Here is a 26,408-nt window from a genome sequence, read left to right on the forward strand (position 1 = left end):
TAGTGAAGCCCCCGTGCAAGTTTCCGGTCATCGCTTGGTCCTTCAGGAGACGAAGAAATTAGGTGGAAAGGCTCACCATTGACAAAATGCCCCTTCTGACCCCAAAGGTCCATTACGGAATGCCGGACACTTGGACTAGGGACTTCTCAAAAAGGCTCACAGAAGGACATTTTTTAAGGATTCACACTATCAAATGACTCCTCAAACTTTTTTTTTGCTTGTCCCCCTCCCTTTAAACTTTAATGTTCCCCAGATCCTCTTTCCTTCTTTCCTTCTTTCTAGAGTCGGTAGAGCTATCTCATTCATGCCCATAACTTTGACCCCACCATATTTCCCATGTGTTGATGACTACCAAGCCCGTCCTTCCCTTGTGTTCCAATCTGGACACATTCAGGTGGAGTTCCTATAGACACCTCAAACTTAGCGTGGCTTTGTTGACAGAGAGCAACTTGGGCTCCAGTGCAAAACAGATTTACTAAGTGCATATGTAGTCAAGACATTAACCTCTGAATTTTAGTGTTTGCTTTTAAATTGCAACATGAAGATAATGGTGCAACTTCACTATGTAAAATTGTGAGGATTAAGTAAAATACAGCTGACCCTTGAATAACACTGGTTTGAACTGCATGGGCCCACTAATACTCAGATTTTTTTCAATAAACACAGTAAATGTATTTTCCCTTTGATTTTCATAATAACATCTTTTCTCTAGCTTACTTTATTATAAGAATATATAATACACATACAAAATGTGTGTTAACCATCTATTTATTGCTAAGGCTTGCAGTCAGCAGTAGGCTATTAGTAGTTAATTTGGCGGTGGGTGAAAAGTTACACTGTGGGTGATTTTTGACTGTGTAGGGGTCAGATCTCCACAGTTTTCCAGAGTCAGGTGTAATAAGTTAAGATGCTTGGCACTATGCTTGGAATCAGTGTTGAACTATGTGAAAGTATCCATATTTAAAAGTATCATCCCCACAGGGGTGCCTGGGTGGCTCAGTCAGTTGGGCATCTGACTTCGGCTCAGGTCATGATCTCATGTTTGTGGGTTCAAGCCCCATGTCAGGCTCTGTACTAACAGCTCAGAGCCTGGAGCACCCTTCAGATTCTGTGTCTCCCCCTCTCTCTGCCTCTCCCATGCTCATTCTCTGTCTCTCAATAATAAGTAAAAATGTTTAAAAACATTTTTTCAAAGAAAAAGAAAAAAGTAAAATATCAGCCCCACAGACCTGTCCTTCCTTTTGAGTTTCTTATCTCGATGAATGACTTTCCACCACTTGCCTACTGGATAACTGACCAGGACACTTTGGGTTCTTATTGATCAGGTTCTTGGTTGCTCCTTCATGGAGTTCGTCTCAATCCACCTTGATTTGGCTGAATCAGGAAAAGTATCTTCATGAAATCAGACACATGCCTCTTCCTTCACCGTTTCCAACTGCTGTGGTTCACATGATAAAGCAGTTTCTAATGCCTCCTCATTTAGCTGAAGTTTTACTTCTGCTCTAAAAGCTTCCAAAACTACCTTCCCATCAGCACCACACTCAACTTGATGTTTCCTTTCCATTTTTACACTATTTGCTACATAATTGTTATCACATTTGTCCACTGTGTTGAAACTTATTTACATCAGTCTCTGTCTTTTGACTGAATTTCTCCAAGTTGGGCCCATTACTTACTTAAGCAATAAAAATCAGTAAGCACTCTATGAGTATTTCTTAAATGAATAAATGATTGCAGTTTATAGGAAAAGCCATTAAGGCAGAGAGGAGGAGACTTAACAGAATTATCTGGGCAAGAACCCATGAAGGGCTGAAGTTGGGTAATGGTCATGGAGTTAGTAGGATGAGAATAAATTAGAGGAAAACATCTGTAGGCTTGGCAACTAACTGGATATTGGAAGAGAGGGAGGAGTCAAAGATAACACCTGGATTTCTTATTTGTTATAGTGGCTTGATAATGGGATTACTAACTAAGAGAAAGAACATAGAAAGTTTCTGGGAAAGATAAAGGGTACAGTCTTGGTATTTGATATTTGAAATGTCTATGATATAATCTAATTGTGGCATTCCAGTAGATAGTTGAAAATATGGATAAGGATTGAAGATGGGGCATCTCCTAGAAATTTTGACATTAGTATATAGACATCACTTAAAGCCATGGTTATAGACGAGTGAATGGTGGTCAGTGTATCAAATATTTTCTGTTCTCTTTCAGGTACAAGTAGGATTGCATTTCCAGGCTTTCTTGTAGCCAGGATGAGCCATGTGACACATTCTGCCATGAATTGTGAGCGTGGCATTTAATTGCTGATGCAAGACCTTCCAGAACTCTTTTCATCTTTGCCATGGCAATCAACAATGTTCCGGAGAGTATATGCTCTGTAAGCCTTGGTCTTGGAGAGAGGATGATGCAGAAGAGAATCCCATTCACCTCATGATGGATATTTAAAGTAAGAAGTAAACACTGGTTGTTTTAGGCAACTGAGAGTTGAGGGGTTTATTGGTTACCAGAGCAGATCTTTGTCACTTCTTGACTAATGTGAAGAAGGAGAAGAAGAAGAAGAATGAAATTTTGAAGATACTGGTGTGCTCATTAGACTATTTTGCATGCAAGATATAGAGACCCAGTGACCACCTTGATTAAAAGGATGAAAACAAGAATGTTTACATGGATATATGAGTAGTTATTAGGAATCAAGTCACTTCTAAATAGAAACTGTTCTCATTTCTTTTCCGCTGGATCTCCAGTTTTCTCTGCCTCCTTGATCTGTCCTCAACTACTGACTACTAATTATCTTCTTATCATCTAATCCACATTTTAGAAGCACACAGTCCAGTTGCAAGAGCCCTTATCTCATGGGCTGCCATCCAGTCTATAGTTTGGCTGATCAGGTGTCAGGCACATGACCTGACCCAAACAGTGCCACCCCTACACAAAGCACCACCTAGCTCTCCTGAACATGAGACCTCTAGTCAGGGGAATGCAAACTGTATCAGGATGTTTCCACTCATGCCCTGCTAAAGCTTATTTTTCACAGAATTGTGGAAGCATATTTTACAAATGGAAATTAGATATGTCTTAACTTAAAAACACAGCACTCTGACCTCCCACTCCCAGCCTAAAACCTTTCTGTTGTATTAACAACCTTCCCTCCCGCCCTCAACTCCTTGCCTGTTCTACCAAGCCCTTTATGGTCTCATCTCTGCCAGCCACTCCTACGTCATCCCCTGCCACCCTCCCTCCAGCCACACTGACCTCCTGTCTCTCCCAGGGAGAAGCCAAACTGATTTCCACCTCAGCTTGTTTGCCCTCTGCCTCTGCTATTCTCTCTTGTTTGAATACTCCTCCCTTGGTGTTTAGAAAGTGTATTGTTCTTCCTTCCTTCTTATTTTAAGTTCTGCCTCTCAGAGATAGAATCTACACTAGAGTCGTGGTAGTCAGTCCTTTTCTTCATGTGTATCTATGATCTGAAATTTGTATGGTTACGGTTTTACTGTCACGGAGAATGAAAGCACGATGATGATGGCTGTCTTTTCTGTCTCGCGATCCTCTGTATTCCCTGGAGTAGTTCCTGGAACCTAAAATATTTCTAAGTGTATAAGGGGGTGGTAGGAAGTGTGCTCGTGCCCTGGCTGTTCTCTGTTGGTCCTCCATCTGGGTTCCTTCTCTACTTTTCCTGCCTTGCTATGTGTCTCAGGAGGCTGAACTCTAGAGTTTGTAATCACCCGGCCTCTTCTGTGCTCTAGGTTTCCAGTTAGGTTTGACCAGTGAAAGGCACCAGGGGACTGGAGGATAGTAGGAGTAAGAGGTGGTCAGTGCATTTACCTCTTCCCGAGCCAGCTTCACTGTGTTTTTAGCAGTGACTGAATTCTTCCATGACCAAAGTTCCTTTATCAAGTTTCCAGCTCCATCCTGGCTCTGGTATTGGTTTCCTGTTGCATCACCATCCTTGTAATACTCCCATGATTAGACTCTCTTTACTATGGTTTCTGTTGCCCACTGGGACAACTGGAAAGGTCAAAGACTGATTAGTTCAGTACAACTAATGCCTGAGTTCACTCAGCTTACCCAAGGCTACACAGAGGGAGTGATGGAAGCAGGTTTTAAATTCAAAGTTCAGGGATTATGAAAGATAAGAAAAAAATTGTTGTACTGAAAACCCAAGGAAGAGAGAATGTCAAGAAGGAAGGAAGGGTCAGCAGTGCTCAATGTTACAAAGGGTTCAGTGTGAAAGAAGACCAGTGAGTGTCCCTTTGATAATCGGTTTTAAAAGTAGCCACTGGGGCATTAGGGAAAGTACTTCAATGAAAGACAAATTGCAGAGGTGTGAGAGTGGATGAAAAGGGAGTCTAGCAGAGTTTAAATAGCCTATTTGATGATCCTGAACAGAAAGGAAGGAAAAAAGGGGGTGACAGCTAGAAGGCAATGCCGGGTAAGGAAGATGGGGAGATTGGATGAGGTTGTGGTGTGTTTATGAGTTGAGATAAAGACACCTGGGGAAAGAAGAGGTCTGAGGAGCAAAAGAAGTGATGAAGTCAAGTTCTGAACAAGATGAGGGGGTGGGATGAAGATCTAGGGAAAGGATTAGATGGAGGCAAGGCAATACTCTCTCTCAGGGTTAGAGGAGCGATGTAGAAATGAATGCAAATTTGCCAGTGCTGATTTATAATTGTCTGTCATTGGGGACATTTATTTGGAGAGAAGCAGATAGTTTTTCTCTTCCCTTTGATAGCTTAGGGCATGATGTCCATGAATTTCCCTAATCACAAATACGTTCCCTGATTTATCTTTTCAGCTCTTCAGGTGTAAGTCTTACAGTGGGCAGATATTTTCAGCCTCCTTGTTTTGAACTTTCCATTATGTTGCCATTTGGATTCCTTATTTTGTTAGTATCTGTGAGAGGAGGGAAGAAAGTAGAAGAGGGAATCCAACCAAACATTGTTAATTAATCACATTTGAATGCAAAATGGTAAGATGCTATTAAAAACTAATTCAGTGGTACATTACTCTTCAAACTCTAAATTATTTTATTATTATGGATTTCATAATATTTCATAATATTACTTTCACTTAAAAGCACATCCCTAATGATAAATACATTGTGATATGTGGGCATTGAAATTAATAGTTAAAGTTAATTTGCTGAGATTTATTGTTATTCATATAAATTGTTTTTCATGCACAGAGTCTTTGAACAATTGTGATGACTTTACCTTTCTCCATCTCATATTTATATCTTTGATTGGTGTGCTTTGGGGGAGAGTATAGGGTTCTGGGATTGAAATTAGAATCTGGCTTGTTTGTGTGTTTTTTAAATTTAAGTTTGTTTATTTATTTTGAGAGAGACAGAGACAGCATGAGCAGGGGAGGGGTAGTGAGAGAGGGAGAGAGAGTATCCCAAGCAGGCTCCGTACCGCCAGCCCAGAGCTCAACGTGGGACCCAGACCCATGAACTGTAAGATGATGACCTGAGCTGAAACCGAGTTGGACACTTAGCCACCGACTGAGCCACCCAGGCGTCCGAATCTGGCTTATTTTGTAATAGAGTTCCAGAAACCTTGAATTCTTCATGAAACTCTGTACCAAATGAACACACATGCCAGGCATCCTTCAGTGATTACTCCTGCAGCCAAAAGAACTCAAAGTGTGGTATTGGAACAATGCGGCAAAGGGTGGTATCAGACCAGTGCTGTTCTTAAGCTGTCCAGCTGGCAAGGCAAAGTCTTTGAACGCCCTTTTGGAGCACTTCACAGAAGACACATCCCTTCTCTTTTCAATCTTGCTTAATGAGTGTCTGGACCCTGGCTCTTTCAGTGTTAGCAAGTAACTCTTTCTGACTGATGTGTATCTAACTTATTTGTTCAACAGGATCATATTGGGAATATATACTTTGCTAGCTGCCTTGAGACTATAAAGATGAAGTAAAGACATTTCCTGCCGTCAGGAAGTACGGTCTAATTGTGAAGAAAACAGCATTAACTCAGTTACAGAGCATGGGTAACGGGTGCATCAAAGTGACATCAGGAGTTTGGGATGGCAGGGCAAGGTAGATGATTCCTGACGGCTGGCCACTTCTAACACGTGTTCTTCATTCTGTTCCTGGGTTGTATTGAACTAGACACTTCAGAGTGAAGGTTTCCTTAATTCCATGAGCTAATGGTGAATATAACCAGTCTTCTATAACTCCCTCTGTCCATCACTACAGTTGTGAAACGCTACAATCTTACCCAACCTTGGTATATTATCATTTTGTTTATATACCTGTCCCTCCTTTACTAAGAACACATCTTCCCAGAGAGTATATCTCTAACCTCCTCCTCTACGCTGCTTTTCAATACATATTTGACCCAGAAGAAGTGAGTCTTGATGAAGGTGACAGGTAAAAATTAGTGGACAAGGAGCAAGTACCCACTCATATCAGCTAAGTAATTCAGTAGCTAATTACCACTCACAGTAAGAAAATGGAAAATTACAGGCTGATGCTACAGATTTAACTTCCAGTCCAGCACAGTCAGAAGATGTGGTGTTTCTAATTTCAAGTATTTTCAATTCTGTGAAAACAGTATATCAAGTTTCAGTTAGAAAACCGCTGTTCATTCATGATAGGGGGTGAAAATGCCAATCTTTGCAGTTATTATAAATCTGTTACTATACAAGTAGATTTGCACACCAAGTGTTGCTCAGTCTAGCTGGTACATTAATTAACACCATATAAGATATTAGGGAGAAAATGAGTATAAAATAGTATGTTTAGAAAAAAATCAGAATATATTACGGACAATGGGCCTTGTTTCCCAGTATAGGAAATATGATCAGAGACCAATATTGGATATTTCTATGGACTAAGTCTATTATTTTTAGGCACACCATACACATAATTATGTTTTCTAACATGGCTTTTCAACTGTTCTATTAAATCAATATGTATGAAGAAAATATGATTAGAGGATGTTTTTAAAGTTTGGATTAGTATCAAGACGGTTTCATTGATCAAGTATGAGTTCAGGAGGAAAGCCATACTCTGCTGACCTCTGGGCATAAAATGGCCCAGCTGTCTGATATTCTTTTGCCTCATCTCTTCCTGTCATTCCTCTCAAATCTGTGCTCCCATTTGAAGGAGAGAGCAATCTTCCTTGGAAGACGAGGATTCATCTTCAGTTAAAAGAAAGGAATTAAAACAAAAACAGAAGTAGACAGGCTTGCTTATTAAACCACCACATAAGGTCTTATATTAGTAATTACTTATTGGGAATATCTATGATTTCAGCATTTTAAAGGACACATTGAGGGTGAGACTCCACCCTCACAGATCCCTCTTGCCGTGTGAGGGGCATAAACACCTATAGCGTGGAGTGTTAGGTACAAGGCAGCACAGAGGAGGGAGTGACTAAATCTGGGAACCAGAGAACGTTTTGAGGAAAAGATATTAGCTGGGTGCTGAAGGATGAGAATACATTTATTTCTATCCTGCTCATTCCAAAAGGACTTAAGGTGCCTTCTAGGAGTTGACCAGACAGTGGAGGAGTGGAATAGCATTTCAGGCCAAAGCACAGAAGTGTGAAAGGGCACGATATGCTTGGGAAGCTGTGGGGAGATCTGAGGGGAGAGGCATGGAGTACACATGTGAGCCTGGGGGAAGTGAGGCAGAAAGCATAACCATTGTGCCAATCGCTAGCAGTGGTTTGCAAACTTGAGCACACATCTGAATCCCCGGAGGCTTTTAAAAGCACAGAACCCTGGGCCTTGTCCCCCAAGATTTTGATTCTGCAGATTTAGGATGGGAAAGGGCAAGAATTTGCTTTTTTTTTTTTTTTTTTAACAAATTCCGTAGTACGTTGATGCAGCTGGTCTTGGGACACACTTTCAGAACCACTTCTTTAGTCTGGATTTTATCCTGTAGTCAGTTGGGAGTACCTGGAATGTGTGTAGCTTGAGAAAGAAAGAATCAGATTTGGATTTAGAAAATCTACTGGCAGCTGTGAGGAGAATGAGAGGCGGAAACCACGTGGTATATTATTTCACATGTCCAAGAGACAAAGTAAATGGGCCTCAACCCATTTATGGAAAGATAAAATACACTTGAGAAGATCTAGAGTCATAATCAAGATTACTTGGAATGATGGGGCACTGGTGGCTCAGTCAGTTAAGCATCCAGCTTCTCCTCAAGTTATGATCTCATGGTTCATGAGTTCAAGTCACATTTTGGGCTCTGCACTGACAGTGTGGAGCCTACTTGGGATTCTCTCTCTCTCTCTCTCTCTCTCTCTCTCTCTCTCTCTCTCTCTCTCCCTCTCCCTCTCTCTCCGCCCCCGCCCCGATCCTGCCCCTCCCCCTCTCCCTGTGTCCCCACCCCCTTTCCCCTCACTCTTTTTCTCTTTCTCAAAATAAATAAACTTTAAAAAATTACTTGGAATGATTGAATATGTGGAATGAGGGAAAGGGAAGGAATCTCAGAATGTTAAAGTTACGTTCCATAATGTAAATAAAATACTATAGTATTTATGTACTTGAAGAATCCCATGCTACCAAAATCTGTAAAATGAGGTTGAGCAAATACAAAATTTCAGATGACTTTCTTGCCGGTGCTATGTGTGATGGCTGTAGAGCTAAGGACAGGAAGATGGCTTGGCCCTGGTCATTCAGCAGGAACTCCTCAAAAATGTGTGGTATGAAGCCACTCTGATATGGTCAGGCCTTCCTAAAGCAGCACCATCAAAGGGTGCTGTTCACCCACTGTGCCCACCCTGAACATCAGAACTTTGGCTGCAGGTATCTAGCCAAATAAATATACTCTCTAGTCTCAATATACTCTTAATTAGGCATTTCCCCCACTGCACAGGACTTTGCAGATAAAACATGAAGGATAAATTGCAACTGGCTGAAACTACAACATAGGAAGAGAAGTATATGTGAGAAACTTGATCCTAAATTGAACCTATAATAACATTCAATGAAGTTTTGGTTTTAGCTTCAAGTTTCTCTCAGCCAAGTGTGCCCGCGGAACCATCTCTGTTCTGTTCTCTCTTTGCTGTTTGTTCTTAAGGTGCCAGGTTCTGCTGACCCTCTCCTTGTGTTTTGTGCCATTCTTTCCTCTTGCAGGGCTGTTGATATGGTTGCTTCCTTGTACAAACCCTTTTTGCAATTTTTGAATTTTTCCATCAATATAATCTCTGCCAGTGAGATTTCTAAAGGAGGTTGCTTTGTTCACTTCTCATTGCTAAATACTTACAACCCATTAGCTTCTCTTTGTTTTTGTAGCCCATTAACCCTCTGTGTTGTTTGGATTGGACTACAGCCTCTGTGTGCTGCCCCTTGGTAGTGATGAGGTGGGAGGCAGGTGTGGAGTGGGGTCCCGGCAAGGTGATCTATTTTGCTCCTTTTGACTAGAATAACTTTCAGATTGGGTGTAAGCTGAAAGCAAACCTCTCCTTTGGAAGGAAATGTTACCCTTTCTTTAACAACATTAAACATAATCTTTGGCTGTAGCCTTTCAGGAACTTTTCTGATTCACTATTTTATGCTCACAAATTGTGTGGGAAATAAAAAAGCTTCACAATACATTTAGCCATTGTTGAGGTGAGGGGTTCATATGGTACTCCTCCTCACCACTAAAATTCTGACCTGAGAAAGACAGATGAGTCAGGAAGAGGAAGATCAAAACTTTATCATGGAGAGGGTTGGTGGGGAATGTGTCTTTGAGTAAAAGCCAGCTAATGACAACCTGCTGCCACCTAGTCCTTTGAACAGTTGGATAGAGGGATAGTGCAGACACATTAGTGCAGACACATTAACCTAAGCCAGTGGCTGGCACCCCCTCCCAGGTAATTCCTTCCACCACCCTGCGGAAGAGTAAAGCGGTGGAGGGTGAAAAGTCCAGGTAAACACTCTTCCATGGAAACCAGGCAATGAATTACTCAAGACAGATGTTTTCTAATAATGTTTTAACTGTAGTTTTAAGAAAATAACAATAACTAACCATAACAGTGTCTAACAGTTGACTTCTGAGCGGTAGAAAACTAATTTCTTCCTTTAAGATAATTCATGTCAAACACGTTAGGAATTTTAAAAAATCAGGAAAGTTACAGTTTATTTCCCAGTCTCTGAATGAAGATGAGGAGTACTGTAATTAGATGCAAAACTTGTGATAATTCCACTAATGATCTATTTAATTTAGAAATAGATGATTCAGAGAGTTGAAGTTGGTGGTGGTTGTTGTGTCACATGCTGCTAGTTATCCCCACTACATTTCTCCCCCTTCTGGTAGTGCAAAGTTATATCTGGCCACACAGCCACCCCATGAGAGAAACCATTACCCGGTCTTTCTAACAGCGAGAGGTAGCCGTGTAAATATGTTCTCAGCAATGGAATAGCAGAGGATAAGCCATACGTGCAACTCCAGCCTCATTTGCTTAGAGGAAATGCCTTGTTCTCCACCTTCTTTCCTTTTCTGAGGCTGAGATACTGAGATGACAGAGACCAGTGGCATCAGGGACCCTAACACTAACAGACCAGAGCCTTTCTACCACCAGCCTGACTGGCTGAACTTTAAGAGGAGAGAGAACAAACTTCTACCTTCTTTAGGCCACTGTGTTTTTTGAGTCTCTTTTTAATGTCAGCCTCCTAACATTTGCACCAACTAGCACAAATATTTACGCCTACTTTCAGAAGTCTTAAAATATTCAATAGGAAGAAATCTGTACAATTAACTATTGTAGTAGGTTGAATAGAGAGCCCAAAAGAAAAGTCAACCCAGAACCTGTGAAGGTGAGCTTACCTGGAAAAAAAAAGAGTTAAGGATCTCCAGGTGAGATCATCCTGCATTAATTGAGTGAACCCTAAATCAAATGACACATGTCCTTATAAGGGACAGAAGAGGAAAATAGAGGAGAGGAAGGCCATGTGAAGATAGGGAGGGATTTAAGGAATGAATCTACAACCCAAAGGAATCTGAGCGCTGCCAGAAGCTGGAAAAGGCAAAGAAGGATTCTCCACCTTCAGAGGGATCACGACCAAGCCTGTACCTGGAATTCAGACTTCTGGGATCCAAAACTGTGAAAGAGTCAACTTATGTTGTTTTCAAGCCACCCAGTTTGTGGTGATTTGTTGCAGCAGCCCTAAGAATGCTGTACAACTACTACAGCTATCTAATAGAATTTGATAATGAAGATAGAGAAATTAAAAAATCCTTTCTCTTTTTTTATGCAATACTGAAAGGAGCATAGAGCACTAATATGAAAGTGGTTTGTTCATTCATTTGTAAGACGCCTTCTGATTGAGGTATATCAGCCACTTGACAGGTACAAGGTATATAAAAATTAGAGAGACATGGTCCCCCCTTTCAAGACGTTCATAGTCTCCTTGGAACGGATATATGTACCTGGACAACGCTGTTTGATTCATTTTAAAAAAAGAAATGAAAAGGAAAGAAACTTTTTGTCATAATTATAGGCTACTCAGCAATGAGAAACCCAACCATGAGTTGTTGGGCAAATATGTTTGGGACCAACTAAGACAGTCAGATATTCAGCTGGTTCTGCAGCAGTCATTCTGTCTGGGGAATATGACAAAAAACTGTAATAATAATGGTCCCTGGCATTTGTAAAGCTTTCACTTCATAAGTTAGGATCTGAATTCTTGTTTTTTGTATTTTTATTAACTTAAAAGTAAGTTGATGAAATAACATTCTGTCTAACTAGTGAATTTCTCCAATTTAGAATAAGTTTTAAAAATCTATTTAGGGGTACCTGGGTGGCTCAGTCGGTTATGCGTCTGACCCTTGATATCACCTCAGGCTGTAATCTCAGGGTCATGAGATTGAGCCCCATTGTTGGGCTCAGTGCAGCTGCTGGAGCGTGGTGCCTGCTTGGGATTCCCTCTCTCCCTCTCTCTGCCTCTCCCCCAACAAATAAATACCTAAATAGATAAATAGGCACACAAATAAATAAAACTTTGGAAAATCTATTTAATAAAGATTTTTTTTTCTAGAGTAAAGAGAATTGTTCATAATTCCTTCTCACATTCCCAGTTTATGAAACTTACTTTTTTTTATTTGGCAATCCCATACATCGGGATCTATTTCAAAATTATGTTCAAAACAACAAAAATTGCTCTTATGATCACATGGAAAGAATGCATTGAGTATTATATCTTGGACTGCATTTAGACTCTGGTATGTGCAATGCAAGATTCTCCCCTATATAGATAAACTACTAAACAATATGGAATCTATTATCTAAGTTATCTCTAAATTTTATTATGGAACCAAAGAATTCTACTAAATTCTTTTACTGGGAGGAACATCTTCCTTAATAAATCCCAGTCTTTGACATGATATAGGTAATGTGAAAACCTGATTCTACCCTCTTCCCTAGTACTTTAATGTTTTATATCATTTTTTTAATTTTTTATTTTTTTAAGTTTGTTTATTTTGAGAGAGGGAGAGAGAGAGGGAGAGAGAGAGAGAAAGAGCACACAAGTGGGGGAGCGACAGAGAGTGAGGGAGAGAGAGAGAGAGCATCCCAAGCAGGCTCTGCACTATTAGCACAGAGCCTGACATAGGACTCGAACTCATGAACCATGAGATGATGACCTGAGCAGAAACCAAGAATAGTAGGCTTAATTGACTGAGCCACTCAGGCGCCCCTCATTTTCATTTTGACTCACTTCTTATTTTTCACTCAATGCTAAACTTGTATGATATTTCCTTTTATACTGGGCAGCCTTATCTTGGACATACAAAATGAGGATTTACTGTGTAGGAAACATATACTGAAGCCATGTATCCATAAAAATATTGGAAGGAAATACACCAAATTGCTCTCCTTTGGGTATTGGATTTATGAATGGTTTTTTAAAAATCTCCTCCATGCTTTCTATCCTAATCTTCTATACTAAAAATTTAATTGATCTTTGTTGTTTGTTGATTTGAATTTAAGGTATCAACTTTATTCTACAAATGGAAATAGGAGGAGAGTGCAGTGTGGTCTCTGTTACTCATACTCAAGTGAGCACAACTGGGTCCAATGTTGTCTTCCAGGATCAGGTGGCGAAGCTGGAGTATCCCTTGTGAGGAATTCCTACTAAGGAATCTCTGCCAGTCTCTGCCTGGGCAGCTTGCAAGGCAAAAATGGTGCCGATCTCCTTGTACAAGGCATGCAGGTACAAGCAAACAACTTTCTCAGCACTTTACTCAATCCAAATTCATTTAAAGTAAAGTATTTACCATGATATTGAGAAACTATAGTCCCCATAGGAAAAACAAAAAACAAAAAAACCCAAAAACAAATGTCATCACTGAAATACTCAAATTTAGTCTAAGTCCTGAAAAAGGTAATGAAATTACATTTTCATTTAAATGGTCAGGTATTTACTATAATCTTAGAATGCCATGTGGTGGTTACTAATTTATTAGGTAGAAATGTCGACTGTATTTGTTTTATATTTGTAGATGCATAGCATTTTGATGAATTGTCTTTTTTTTCCCACTAAAATTGTATATACAGCTGATCTCAGTAGTATTGGTTTGTGATAAAATAATGTTTGATAAGCTGATATAACCTTTCGGGAAAGGGTAGCATGAGATGCCATGTTCTTTTTTTAGACAATTTTTTTAATGTTGATTTACTTTTGAGAGAGAGAGAGAGAGAGAGAGAGAGAATATGAGTGGGGGAGGGGCAGAGAGAGAGGGAGACAGAATCCAAAGTAGGCCTCCAGGCTCTGAGCTGTCAGCACAGAGCCTGACGAAAGGCTGGAACCATTAACCATGAGACTATGAACTGAGCCAAAGTCTGACACCTAACTGACTGAGCCCCCCAGGCAGCCTAGGAGATTTCTTGTTCTATGAAATTAAAGTGACCAGGAGCACTTTTGTATTTTAAACCCCTACTCAGGTAACAGCCAACAAGAAAGTCAGTTTTGTGCTGATGCTGTCTTTTCACTCCCTCTGAATAAGATTTTTCTTCGACTCAAGGCCATTTGCTTCTTGGAGTGAACATTCTTTCATATTTTTTCATCCAGGTTTTCATATGGATGTTTTCAAATAAAATATATCAGTGGAAAAATAGGACTGATGTTCAGTTTCAACCTCAAAACACAAAAGAGAAAGAATCAAATGTGACAAAGAATAAAGTTGTCCTGTATTTTTAAGACTGAAAATATTCACTTATAAAAACACTCATATTCTCAGACAAATAGAAAAATACTGCCCCTCGTGAAACAGTGTTTGCTATTCTAGGAAATACAGTCAAGTGAAATGAGAAATAAGGGCAAGCGTAGACAAATACTAAGAGGAACTTCATTGTGCAAATGTTCTCAGAAACGAACTTGGAAAAACATACCTCCCTGGGTGTAAATATTTCAGTTGAGTTTATGCAAAGGTGTAATCTATTGAAGTCAGCAGAAATCATGCCTTCATACAGTTCTGGCTAGAATATGGTTTTTTTAATGATCACTAATATCTCATAGAAAAGTCTAATAAGTTTTTTGTCTTAATTCTTTGAAGCAGGAGCTCCTGTTTCCGTGTTCAGCTTTTCTGTGAATTAATATTTTGAAATCCTAATTTCCTAAAAATGAGGGGATGATCATTATTTCAGTTGTAAACAATTAGTTGCATTATTTTCTTTTGCAAACCTGCCTTGCAAATATTCTTTGAACATGTTAGCATAACACCAGGTAACCTCATGTTATGTTTTAGTAATGTCTGTATAGATATTTCATCTATGGGAGATATTTCATCTGTCCATGATGGGTCAACCTATTGGTAAACTGCGCTTATTTGGAACCTTCTGTTTTTAAATTTTTTCAATTTTAATGGGGTGGGGGGAGGGAGAGAGGGGGAGGGAGGGAGAGAGGGAGTCTCAAGCAGGCTGCATGCTCAGCAATGACCCCAACATGAGGCTAGATCCCGTGACCCTGGGATCATGACCTGAGCCAAAAATCAAGAGTACTCCATTCAGCCAATAGAGCCACCCAGGTGCCTCTGAAGTCTTCTGTTTTTAGCCTAATGATTTATCTAACTGACTTTTGGAATCTGTAAAACAACAAATATAATTTGGGAATAAAAACAATCCATATTGTCACAAAGAGAGAAAATGTGTTATAAAGTATAAACTAACGCAGTTTTAGCACATCAGCTTCGATGAGGCCATCTGCCATTGTTGCCTGCATAAATTACCTTCTTTAACTTGCTTCTCTGCAGATGCTGCCACAGAGACTCCGCTGTATGCAAGACCAGCCCTGATCATGCCTTAAAACAGTTTGAATCAAGCTGGCCTTTTTTTCCCCAAAGAGTTCAGCAAGCATTAGAATATCCCAGGTAGAACACAGAAGAGAAATACAACATAGAGATGCAAAATTCAGAAGGCACCAGCATTTTAATCGTTAGTAAAGCCATGGTAATGGGCGGGGTCATCTAGGAAAGGGAGTAGAAGTGTCTTTATCAGCTCTCTACAATCTAGGTGATTTCTGAATAAACACACACCTTTACATCATACCTGAGAATCATAGCAGCATTATCCACATTACTCCAGCTTTAGTTTTTGTGGTCTATATTATAAAACTAATACTTTTGCTTCTTTTTCAAAATACTGTAAAATTTAATATGTATTACCAGATTATACATGCAAACTTCCTGATGATTAAGGAGAGCAGCTAGTAACTCAACTAAAGAACCAGCTCCTATCCACCTCCAGGCTTTCTAGAAACAGCAAATGAAACCATCTGAGCAGATGTCTTTTAGATTCAGTATACAAAATTTACAGGATACTCTTGCAAGGAGCAGGTAATATAACTGTTTCTAAACATATGTGCAATGAGAAATCTTGAGCATTGGTTTTTGGAAACTGGCACATGGTATATTATGGCGATTAGTAGTTCTGTTCATCACACAGTTTCGGTGTGGCCACAGTGGGACTCACAGTAGATGTAATTTTATTACTGGTATTCAAATAATTTGATTTCCTCTTAATATTTGGTAGCTCTCGAATTCCAGACCCCAGAAAGCAGATGAACAGGTGTGAGTAGTAGCATGGTCATCCTTTGATCAGTGTGGGCGGTCTTGGGTTCACTGTCAAGATTTGTTGAACTCCATGTGCTGGTTTGTAAATGTTTTTTGCTCTGTATACCCTCGTTATCAGGGCCCTTACTGATGCCAGTACCAGTAAAATGTATTCTGCAAACAAAAATAACATTTTTACTTCTAATCAATTTTTTAAATTTTTTTTTCTTTTTTTTTTTTTTTAAAGGCAGAGAGAGACAGCACGAGCAGGGGAGGGTCAGAGAGAAAGGGAGACACAGAATCCGAAGCAGGCTCCAGGCTCTGAGCTGTCAGCACAGAGCCCGATGCGGGGCTCAAACCCATGAATCATAAGATCAGGACCTGAGCTGAAGCCGGAAGCTGGATGCTTAACGGACTGAGCCACCCAGGTGCCCCTCTCATCAATTTTTTTAGAAATTTGAGTGAATTAGTGATGTTTTGCTAGAGAGTACCTAGGATGTCCCTGAAATTGCCTCAAGTAATTGTATCCTCCCCAATACTTCTGAGAGGTATATTCTCATAAAGCAAATTCAAGGGCAAAAATAACCAAACAACAACAGTGAAAATTTTTATTAGTTGGGAATTTGGCTTCAAGCCACAGTACAAAAACTCTAGTAAACTGAACACATGAAAGCCTTCTTTTTCTTAAGCTTGTTTGGCCTAAACAGCCTCAGGCTAAGCAGGCTCCTAGGATTTCTCTCTCTTCCTTTCAAGCGTCAAAGGCAGCCAGCCCTAAACTCCAGTAAGCCCTAATGGAAACAGAGGAAAAGCCAGAGGACCCTGTTAGCTCCGCTGTGTGTCGCTGAGCTAAACTTTTTGTTGCGCCCCAAACTTAGGGAGAGGATAACCTTTCTGTGTCCCTGTGCTCCCCCCTTCCCCCGCTCCACCTTGTCCTGCCAGCAAGCCAAATGGAAGCTGCAGAGAGGCCTGCTGTGACCTGGAGCCCCTGGGAAGACTTTGACTCTTGAAAAAAGCAGCTTAATCAGTATTCTATGATCTGCCAGTGCAATCAACCCTCCTCCCTCCTCTCTCCTTAAAGTGGCATGAAGAATGTGAATGTGGAATGGTGTTTTTGTACCAAAGGAACAGCAAAACTATTTCAAGTAATTGAGTACATTTCTTAAAAGAAAGGGATGTATTGTTGCCTTCTTGTCTTCTGTTAGATCTTTGATAAAAAGAGCCTCTTTTGGGACCCCCAAGTCTGTGAAAAATAAAGCAGCCATCTTCTGATTCCTTGGGGACCAGTGGAAAAGTGTAAGCATACACACACACACACACACACACATTCTTTACAATACTTTACAATACATCTCTGGCATTAGCCCAGAGCCCTAGTGAGCAAGGCTGAGTCATAGATTTCTACAAGGACTCCTTTTGTGCTGTTGGCCTAAAGCCTAGATAAAAAGAAAGCAAAGAGGTCTCTTTGACTTCTCCGCCCTAGGCCTACACTTGAATTTTTGCTCTAAGAATCTTGCTACTTTATTAATAGTAAGAAGGGAGGAAAGAAAAGTTTAAGAAAAAGAGCACCAAAGATAAAAAGAATCTTTCTCTCTTACACTTAAAAATGATCTTACCTGAGTTACCAAGTCCTAGGCCATTCAAAACGGGGGAGAGTGTGTGTGTTGGGGGGCATTTTAATACAAAAATTACATGGAAGGACATATTCTATGAGGCAGAGCAGTGACACTGAGATCCTCACAGAACCCTGAAGATGCCAAAGTCAGAGCTGTTTACTTATCTGCAAATCTCTCTGAAGCCTTCTGCTAATGGCTGACCGGCTTTGCTTGGTCATTATAACTTCCCTCAGCTTCTCCTCTCCAGACACTCATCAAGTTTTGTTGTTCTTCCACACCCATCTTTTCTTGGATTGGAAGCTTCCTAGGGGTTGAGACATGTTTGTCGTCTTCTCTAGCACTTAGTAGGCACTCAGTTTTTCCTATTGAATGACATTTAAATTGTGCCCTTGATGATAACTTTTATTCAGAGCAGCATTGAGAAAGGTATTTCAGGTGAGGGTTTCTTCACCTCCTCCAAAGCATAGTGTTTAGCCAACATCAACTCTAGAAGTATTATCATTTGCATAACTGATGACGTTGGGAAAATTAGATCTCATACTATAGGTTTTGTTCATTGCTGACCCGTCAGACTAGGGTGTGTGTCTCCTTAACCCCATGGCCATCCTCCTTTCATAGACTTCTTATTTCTTCATAAGAATCTGCATTTCAGCTGGACGGTAAACTACAGGAGTGCAGGAGACTCTGGTTTGCTTGCTACTGAATTCCTAGCACCCAGCACCTGGCCTAGCCTATATTTAATAAGCATCTGTTAAATGAATGAACAAAGCATTCAGGAATCTTTTTCCAGACACTGATCATTAACTGTAAAGCTACTTTACCCACTGGATCACCTCCGTGTTTTTGGTCACAGATCATTAGAAGACTAACGTGTATTGGAGTGACCGTAGCCATTCATGTTCAAGATAGTTTTAGGCTTATGCTTCAGCAATTCTTATATTTCATTAGAAAGATGAAGAAAAAGGAAATATCACTATAGCTGAAATACATTGTAAAATATATCTGAAACTCAGCTCAAACCCATCAACCGTGAGATCATGACCTGAGCTGAAGCCGGACGCCCAACCGACTGCGCCACTCAGGCGCCCCTGGAAATGCTCTTTTCTTGTGTGTGGCAAAAGCATACTAGGAAAATGCTCTAAAAACTTTTTGTTAGGTGTCAGGTTTTATATGTCAGATCCTAAAATGGCATTTGGCATTTCAGGAACTTTTTTTTTTTTTTTTTTTTTACTAGTGTTAGTTGCACTTAAAATATGCATCCTAAAGGGGCGCCTGGGTGGCTCAGTTGGTTAAGCGTCCAACTTTGGCTCGGGTCATGATCTCATGTATTCCTGGGTTTGAGCTCCGCATTGGGTTCTGTGCTGACAGCTCAGAGCCTGGAGCCTGTTTCAGATTCTGTGTCTCCGTTGCTCTATCTGCCCCTCCCCTGCTTGCACTCTGTCTTTCTCTGTCTCAAAAATAAATAAACATTAAAATAAAATTTAAAAAAATGCATCCTATAGCAATGATACTTAAAATTATTTTTATAGCCTTGTATATAATAAAATTAATACAGTTTTAATCAGATTTTATTTCAAGTCACTGTAAAATTTTTATCTTCTCCCAGAACTAACACAAGACCAGCCTGCTTCACAGTTCATATCACAGAATAAAAGGAGAAGAAAACTGAGAAACAATGAATTTAGCATTTATTGTCTTGCTTTAGAATAGAGTTGTGGTGGGGTGCTTGACTGGCTCAGTCGGTGGAGCACACAACTCATGGTCTTGCAGTCATGGGTCAAGCCCTGCATAGAGCTTACTTAAAAAATAAAACTAAAAGTACCTGTATGGGTCAGTTGGTTAAGTATCTGACTCTTGATTTTCAGTGTAGGTAATGATCTCAAGGGTCAGGTCATGATCTCACCATCCTGAGATGGAGCCTTGAGTCAGGCTCAGTATGGAGTATGAAACCTGCTTGGGATTTTTTCTCTCTGCTCCTCCCCTGCCAATTGTCATGCACTCTCTCTCAAAATAAATAAACTTTAAAAAACAATAAAAAATAAAATAAAAATAGAATAGAGTTATGGTTAGAATATGTTTAAATGATAACTCCTTTGAAGCTGCCCCCAGCGTTTTTTGAGTCTAAGGTATTGGTTATGTATGTAGTTCTGTGGGGGATGGGCAATGTTGCTGTAGGGAACTATATGTACCACTGACCACCATTTTGCTAATTTTGTGTATGTGATAGATCCTGATGATCACTTTGATATAAAATTAGGTAAAGTTCTGGAAGCCTCAAAGGTGTCATCCCATTATTTGAACTGGGTTGAGCAAATAGTCTATGCAAAGGCTACTCCAAGTAGTTTCCTGTGGAGGAGGTGGTTTGGTAGGTGGCAGCTGGGGAATATCCAGGGACAGCCAGATACAAGCAGGAGCAGAGTCGTGAAGGACCTTATATATATATATCATGAAGAGACTTAGACGTTATTGTGAAGTTAAAGTGTTTTCCATCCTGATGGTATTTCACAATTTAGTAGAGAGTTAGGGTCCTGCTGCCTAATTTATCTTGTTAAGTGTATGTTAGTATTAACTACTCTAAAACAAAAATTTCGGTTGGGTAGATGTTCTCTCCCTTCCCCTGATCAAGGCCATGTTAACTGTCAGAGGTGAGGTAAGAGCTGACTATGTCAGGATTATGAGGAAAGTATTAAAGATTTCCAGTGGAGTGGATGTTGTGGGGAAAAGGTGAGGAGGAACAAAAAACAATCACTGAACAGAGGCCATACATTTGTAAGTAAGTCAGTTCATTCATTGTTCACTTTTCTCTAGGAGTCCTCAGACATAGAAGCAGAGAAAGCAGATTTTCAAAAGATTGGGATTTTGCTGCAAAGGTACAGCTGCAGTTCTTAGAAACAAAAGGTACTGTAAAGAGCAGTTACTTTATAACTGTTGACTAATATTTAGGATTTAAATAATGGTTTAGAACAATCACTCTGACAGTGATATGGAAGATCCTTATCCCTGCCAGAGCAGAAAGACTAGGCACCAAAGCAGTAGTACAGAGAAATATGGATGAGGCCTGGACCTATGTAATGATAACAAAGAGGAAGAAGGGCTTGATCTGAGTGTAATTTTATATAGAGAATTAAATGAGATTTCTAAAGAAGTGGTTGAAATGGGAGATGATACCCAGGTTCTCGACCAGGGTGACTGGGGAATGTTAATGTCCAGGTTGCCATAGAAGCTAATGAACTTCTCTTGGATATGCTGAATTGAGGGGCATCCCTGGAAAAATATTTAGTAATTTGATATTTGGTATGATGCTTAGGAGAAAGATCTAGGCTAGTGGTTTAATTTGGGAATCATTGTGTATTGGTGATTTAGTATATTGGTGATTTAGACGATTCCCCAAGGAGAGTGTGTATAATGAGAAAAGAGAAGATCTAGGATGAATTCTGGGGGAACACCAACATTTATAGAGCGGAGAGAATGAAGTCACTTCTTGAGGAAACATAAAGAAACAGAAATGGGTGTCATGGAAATCTTGGGGAGAAAAGACTTTCAAAAATATAGTGGTCAAAGACATTAATCTGTGAGGGGTCAAGTGAGATAAAGATGGGCTAATATTCATTTAAATTTGGAACTTAGTAAGAGCAATTTTAGTTAGTGGTGGTAGCAGAGATCAGATTCCTGTGGGTTGAGAATGAAGACAGAATGAAGAATTAAATTCAGAGTACTCTTCCAAGAAGCTTGTTTATGAAGGTAAGAGCAGACATTAAGCTACAGCTAGAAGAGAATCCAAGGTCAAAAGAAGTTTTTCTTTAAGATGGGAAAGATATGGGTTTATTTACTTGTAGAGGGGAAATCAGTGGGAAAAAAATCTTAGAGAAAAGCAAGAGGGCAGAATCGCTGCAGAAACTAGTATAAGCAGAGATACAGCATGGAGCTTTGGAAGAGAGATGAGCTTGAGACGGAAGACTTTAGATTGGTGGGTGGTAGAGAACTAGGGTTCTGGAAACGCATTGATATCTAGTTTCGTTTAATTGCACTCGGATGTGTGATTTCCTCTTTGGAGAGAATGCACGCCAGGCTGTCTCACTCCTTCACTCATACCACCTCAGGAGAGGTGGAACTAATAACATACTTAGGAAATTTGATTAGAACAACTGAGCATTAGAACACTTGGCTGGATTCCAGCCATCCTTTCTTTTGGGAGCAATCTGCCTGTAGAGAGCATTATGTTGTCTTGCTCTTTCAAGGGCACACTCTTTCCTGCCACACAGGAAGATTGCCTTGGTCCAGTGCTGCCTTCAACTTGATGATGTGTGCTTCATCCTGCAATTCAGCATTGTAAAGCCCCTGTGGTTAACATACACACAGCCATATCCTCCAGCCTGGCTTTGTAAGTAATAAAGATGGTATTATTGCCTCTGTTATTCCTTTCTTGCATTTCCCAATTAGATCAGTGCTGGCTGGGAGAGAAGAGTATCCTCTGTGTCAATTCATCTTTTACTCATCAAGAGTAGCACTGCCATCATGAATACGGAAGACAGCTAGTGGCTCCCCACAACCTGCTCTTCCATTGTTACTTGGATTCAGTTGCCCAGATAGAGTCTATATTTCCCAGTCCCCTTGCAGCTAGGTGTGGCCATAGGGCTTAGTACTTCTGCAGAAGTGGAAAGTGACCAGTAGTAATGAGTGTCACTTCCACCCCACTTGATTAAAAAGAAATTACTTTCCCTCTTTCTTCTGTCTGGGACCTTAGATATGGCTAAAGTTTTACACCTTAGATATGACTGTGAACCAGTTTGACTTTTTAGGGGAGGAATGAGCCCTAAGGATCAGCGGAACATTAATATGGAGGGGATCTGAGTTGCTGAATACCCTTATAGAGAAGAATTGGCCCACTAGGCTACCTTGGACTATTACATGACAGAAAAATAAAGTTACCTCATTTAAGCCATTGTGTATTTGGGGCTTTTTCTGATAGCAGCTTAGCCTTTACCTTAAAAGCCAGAATTGACTTGTTAGAGCCTTAAATATGTTAAGATCCAGAGAGGTAGATGGAGGGGTGCCTGGATGGCTCATTCGGTTAAGTGTCCCACTTTAGCTGAGGTCATGATTCTCGCGGTTCATGCGTTCAAGTCCTGTGTCAGGTTCTGTACTGACAGCTCAGAGCCTGGAATCTGCTTCAGATTCAATGTCTCCCTTTCTCTCTGCCCCTTTCCCTCCCTCTGTCTCTCTCTCAAAAAATTAAAAAAAGTTTTTTAATTAAAAATTTTTTAATTTTTATTTATTTTTTGAAATAGAGACAGAGTGCAAGCAGGGGAGAGGTAGAGAGAGAGGGAAACAGAATCCAAAACAGGCTCCAGGTTTTCACCTGTCAGCACAGAGCCCGACACGGGGCTCAAACTCATGAATCATGAGATCATGACTTGAAACGGAGCTGGATGCTTAACCAGCTAAGCCACTCAGGTGTCCCTTTAATTTATAAAAAAACATCCAGAGAGGTAGATGGAATTTAACCTATTAAAGTCTTTAGCTATGAACTAGCATATAGATACTGTATGCCAGTTTCTTAGATAAATGAATAGCATAATTTCTTTTTTTTAATTAATTAAGTTTTAGAGAGAGAGAGGGAGAGAGAAAGAATCCCAGGCAGGCCCCACACTGTCAACTCAGAGCCCGATGCAAGGCTTGAATTCATACACCATGAGATCATGATCTGAGCCAAATCAGACACTTAACTGAGCCACCCAGGTACCTTGGAATAGCATAATTTCTAATATAAAAAATGTCACAACCATGGATATAATATTAATATGTTCCAAGAATGGTAAGTGAGACAGACTGCTCTGTTTGTGCTTGTATGTCCCAGAAAGGAGGCTAAATAAACTTACACTCATTCTAGTTGTACCAATTCATTTTCAATGACCTTAGGAAAGTTTAGCTGAAAAAATTATTCTGGGAATTCCAGGCAGAGGGCATAAAGTTCCTAAGCCACCAATGAACTCGGCATGCTCAGGGAAGAACAGTGTCCTGGTGCGCTAGTGAGCTCATAGGAAGTGAGCTGAGGCAGATCGGCTCGTCCTCGTAAGTCAGGATAGGAAGTATGGATTTTATTTTAGGCATGATGGAAACCATTAGAAAATGGCATGAACAGACCTGCCTTTTAAAAATACCAGTCTAGGAAATGGGCGCAAGGGAGGAAGCAGGAATACTAATTAGAAGATATTGCGGTAATCCCAGTAAGCCTCTACTGGAGAGTGGTTCAGATCTTTTAGGCAGTTTGGGGATTTTGAGCACAGCAAGCCCCTTCTTTAGCAGCGAAAGAATAAATGTATTTAGTTGAACTAAAGAACTCAATAAGTATCCAAGATGTTTGTCTGGCGCTCATTAGCCTGACCATTCCTTCACTCCCAAGCTCTGGTCGTGCTGTTGGCTGCTCCCAGCATGCTTTGTTGTCAAGGAGTCGATGTCTTGGCTCAGCTCAGAAACCCTGAACGGGGGCCTTGACCACAGCTGCTGCCTTCTGGGAACATGGTCAGTAAAATGAATGTCTAGATTTTAGTTGATCAAATGAAACACCAGCTAGCCTTTTGGTTTAGTGCTTCCAAAGTAAGTTGCTGCCAAATCCAGTCAATATTGTGAGCTGTTAAATAGGCTTCTACAGCTGCCTGGTCTTGGCGAGACGTGATAGTAAAGCTATTGACAGCTCACAGATGGGAGAGCTTTCAATATTAGTGATCAAATGTGCTAGAAAAAAGAAAATAACAACATTGTCAAGAAATGGGTGCCTTCTGATCGGTGCGGAAATGAGGCACCAGAGAATTGGAGCAGATGAAATTAACCCGAAGGCACATCCTGAAATGGATTGTAGATTGTTTCATTTTCCTTGCAGAACTAGTTTTCTTGATCTAATCTTGACCTATAATGCAGGCTTAATTGACTCTTTAGATGCAGGAGCCCTTCCCACTGTGGGTGTTCCAGAAGCACTAGCAGTAGATAGCAACCTAGAGACCCTATGATTCTCCACCATGATTCTGAAACAGATCCTGCCCACCTGATAAATGAATTTAGAGAATCTCCATCTGAGGAAAAATGGCCTTATATCTGTGTTCAGACAGTTATTCTCTCAAAGGACAATGTACGTACACCTACTTTAATTAGAAATTTCAATTTGTTGGTCCAGTGTGGTGTGTGTGTGTGTGTGTGTGTGTGTGTGTGTGTGTGTCTGAAAGCAAAGTTACCAACTGAGAACAAGGTTAGTAGAGGAATGTCAGGGAGTTTGAAAACGAGAGTAGTTGAGACCAAAAGCTCCTGTGGTGAAGTGGAGCAGAAACTCCCTGAGGTGTGCGAAAGGACTGTTTGCTGGGTGACGTGGGAGAGCACGCACAGAGGCACAGTCTGCTCTACTGTTGGTTTTTCCAACTGCTTTGCAGTAAAGGGAGTGGAGGCAGATGTAGAGAGCATGGGTACAGGTTTTACAGAATGGTGAGGCAGAAAGACCTGAGTTCACGGTGTTGGCGGGTGACCACGTGTTTGGAGCAGTGGAGAAGGCCACATAGGCTGGAGAGGAATGGATGTGAGATCAGGGAACAACACGTATAATATGATTTCTCTCACAGAGTTCATGGAAGCAAAGAGTGAGTGAAGTGAGAATTAGAAGGAGGGGGCTCAAAAGAGAAACAGTATTTGAGAAGGATGCATTCTCAATGTCAATCAGACAACATTATCTACAGTCTAACTTATAAAAGGGTGATTCTCCTCTTCTTAGTTATTGAACAATCAGAAAGTTGAAATCCTGCTACCACCAGAGGGGTGATGCTATGTGTCTTAGTTAGTTTGGGCTGAGATAACAAACAATGCAACAGATTGACTTATAAACAACAAAAACTTATTTATCAATTCTGAAAAACTGGGTAGTCTGAGATCATGGTGCTGGCAGATTTGGTGTCAGTGAGAGTTCATTTGTGGTGCCCTCACATGGCAGAAGAAGGGCTAGGGTACTCTCTGGGGTCCCTTTCATTGGCTCCTTCTCCCAAAGATCCCAGCTCTTAATACCATTATTATGGCGGCTTACAGTCTTAATATATGAATTTAGGGGGGACACAAACATTCAGCTCATGCCACCATGCCAACGTTTTTGAAAGTTTACTATTTGGCAGTGGCCATGCTAAGAGGCTTTCACAAGCATTCACAACTCAATGGTGTGGGTTTTATAAAGAGGATTTTACAGACCTTGCACAGGGTCACACATTACTGAGTGATGGAACTGGGATTCACACTTGGGCAGAGCACTGGCCAACTCCTTGTCCCCGGGCTTAGCCATTAGACAGTACCATCATTTTATTGCTCGGTGGAACTGCTGAATATTATTAACAAAAATTGTGATTTGAAAATTACTGTTGAACATGGAATTATTTATAGATAATTTATAAGCTTGGGAAAATGGAAATTTCATTTATTTATTTATTTTTCTTAAGAACCTTTTGTTAAGTACCTGTAACACACAGCCCAGACCCTAACACAATGCAAGTTATGAATTAATGTTACCATTATCATGTGAAATACTATATTTTCAGCAATTAGGAAAGAAATGTATTAGAATGTTACATGTAAATTTTAAAAAATATTCTATGTGGGGTACCTTGGTGGTTCAATCAGTTGAGTGTCTGGCTTCAGCTCAGGTCATGATCTCACAGTTCATGGGTTCGAGCCCCGCATCAGGCTCTATGCTGACAGCTAGCTCAGAGCATGGAGCCTGTCTTCAGATTCTGTGTCTCCTTTCTCTCTCTTTCTCTCTCTCTCTCTCTCTCTCT

At 40.4% G+C, this 26,408-nt stretch overlaps 1 protein-coding gene and 1 long non-coding RNA gene across 2 annotated transcripts in view; one reads left to right on the forward strand and one right to left on the reverse strand.

Annotated features, from left to right (window-relative positions):
- Positions 1–1,564, reverse strand: part of TMEM64 (transmembrane protein 64) — a 27,879-nt gene extending 26,315 nt beyond the window's left edge. The window contains exon 1 of the mRNA XM_029923300.1: positions 1,427–1,564. Coding sequence (XP_029779160.1) covers positions 1,427–1,564 — 138 coding nt within the window. The remainder of the gene's footprint in view (positions 1–1,426) is intronic.
- Positions 1,565–2,230: 666 nt separating this feature from the next.
- LOC115279271 lies at positions 2,231–20,477 on the forward strand. Its single transcript, XR_003903323.1, has 3 exons — positions 2,231–2,449; positions 13,037–13,158; positions 20,416–20,477. It is a non-coding gene; the product is annotated as an uncharacterized LOC115279271 (long non-coding RNA).
- The last annotated feature ends 5,931 nt before the right edge of the window (positions 20,478–26,408 follow it).

The sequence above is a fragment of the Suricata suricatta genome, chromosome 15 (assembly GCF_006229205.1).
Source record: "Suricata suricatta isolate VVHF042 chromosome 15, meerkat_22Aug2017_6uvM2_HiC, whole genome shotgun sequence".
NCBI lineage: Eukaryota > Metazoa > Chordata > Mammalia > Carnivora > Herpestidae > Suricata > Suricata suricatta.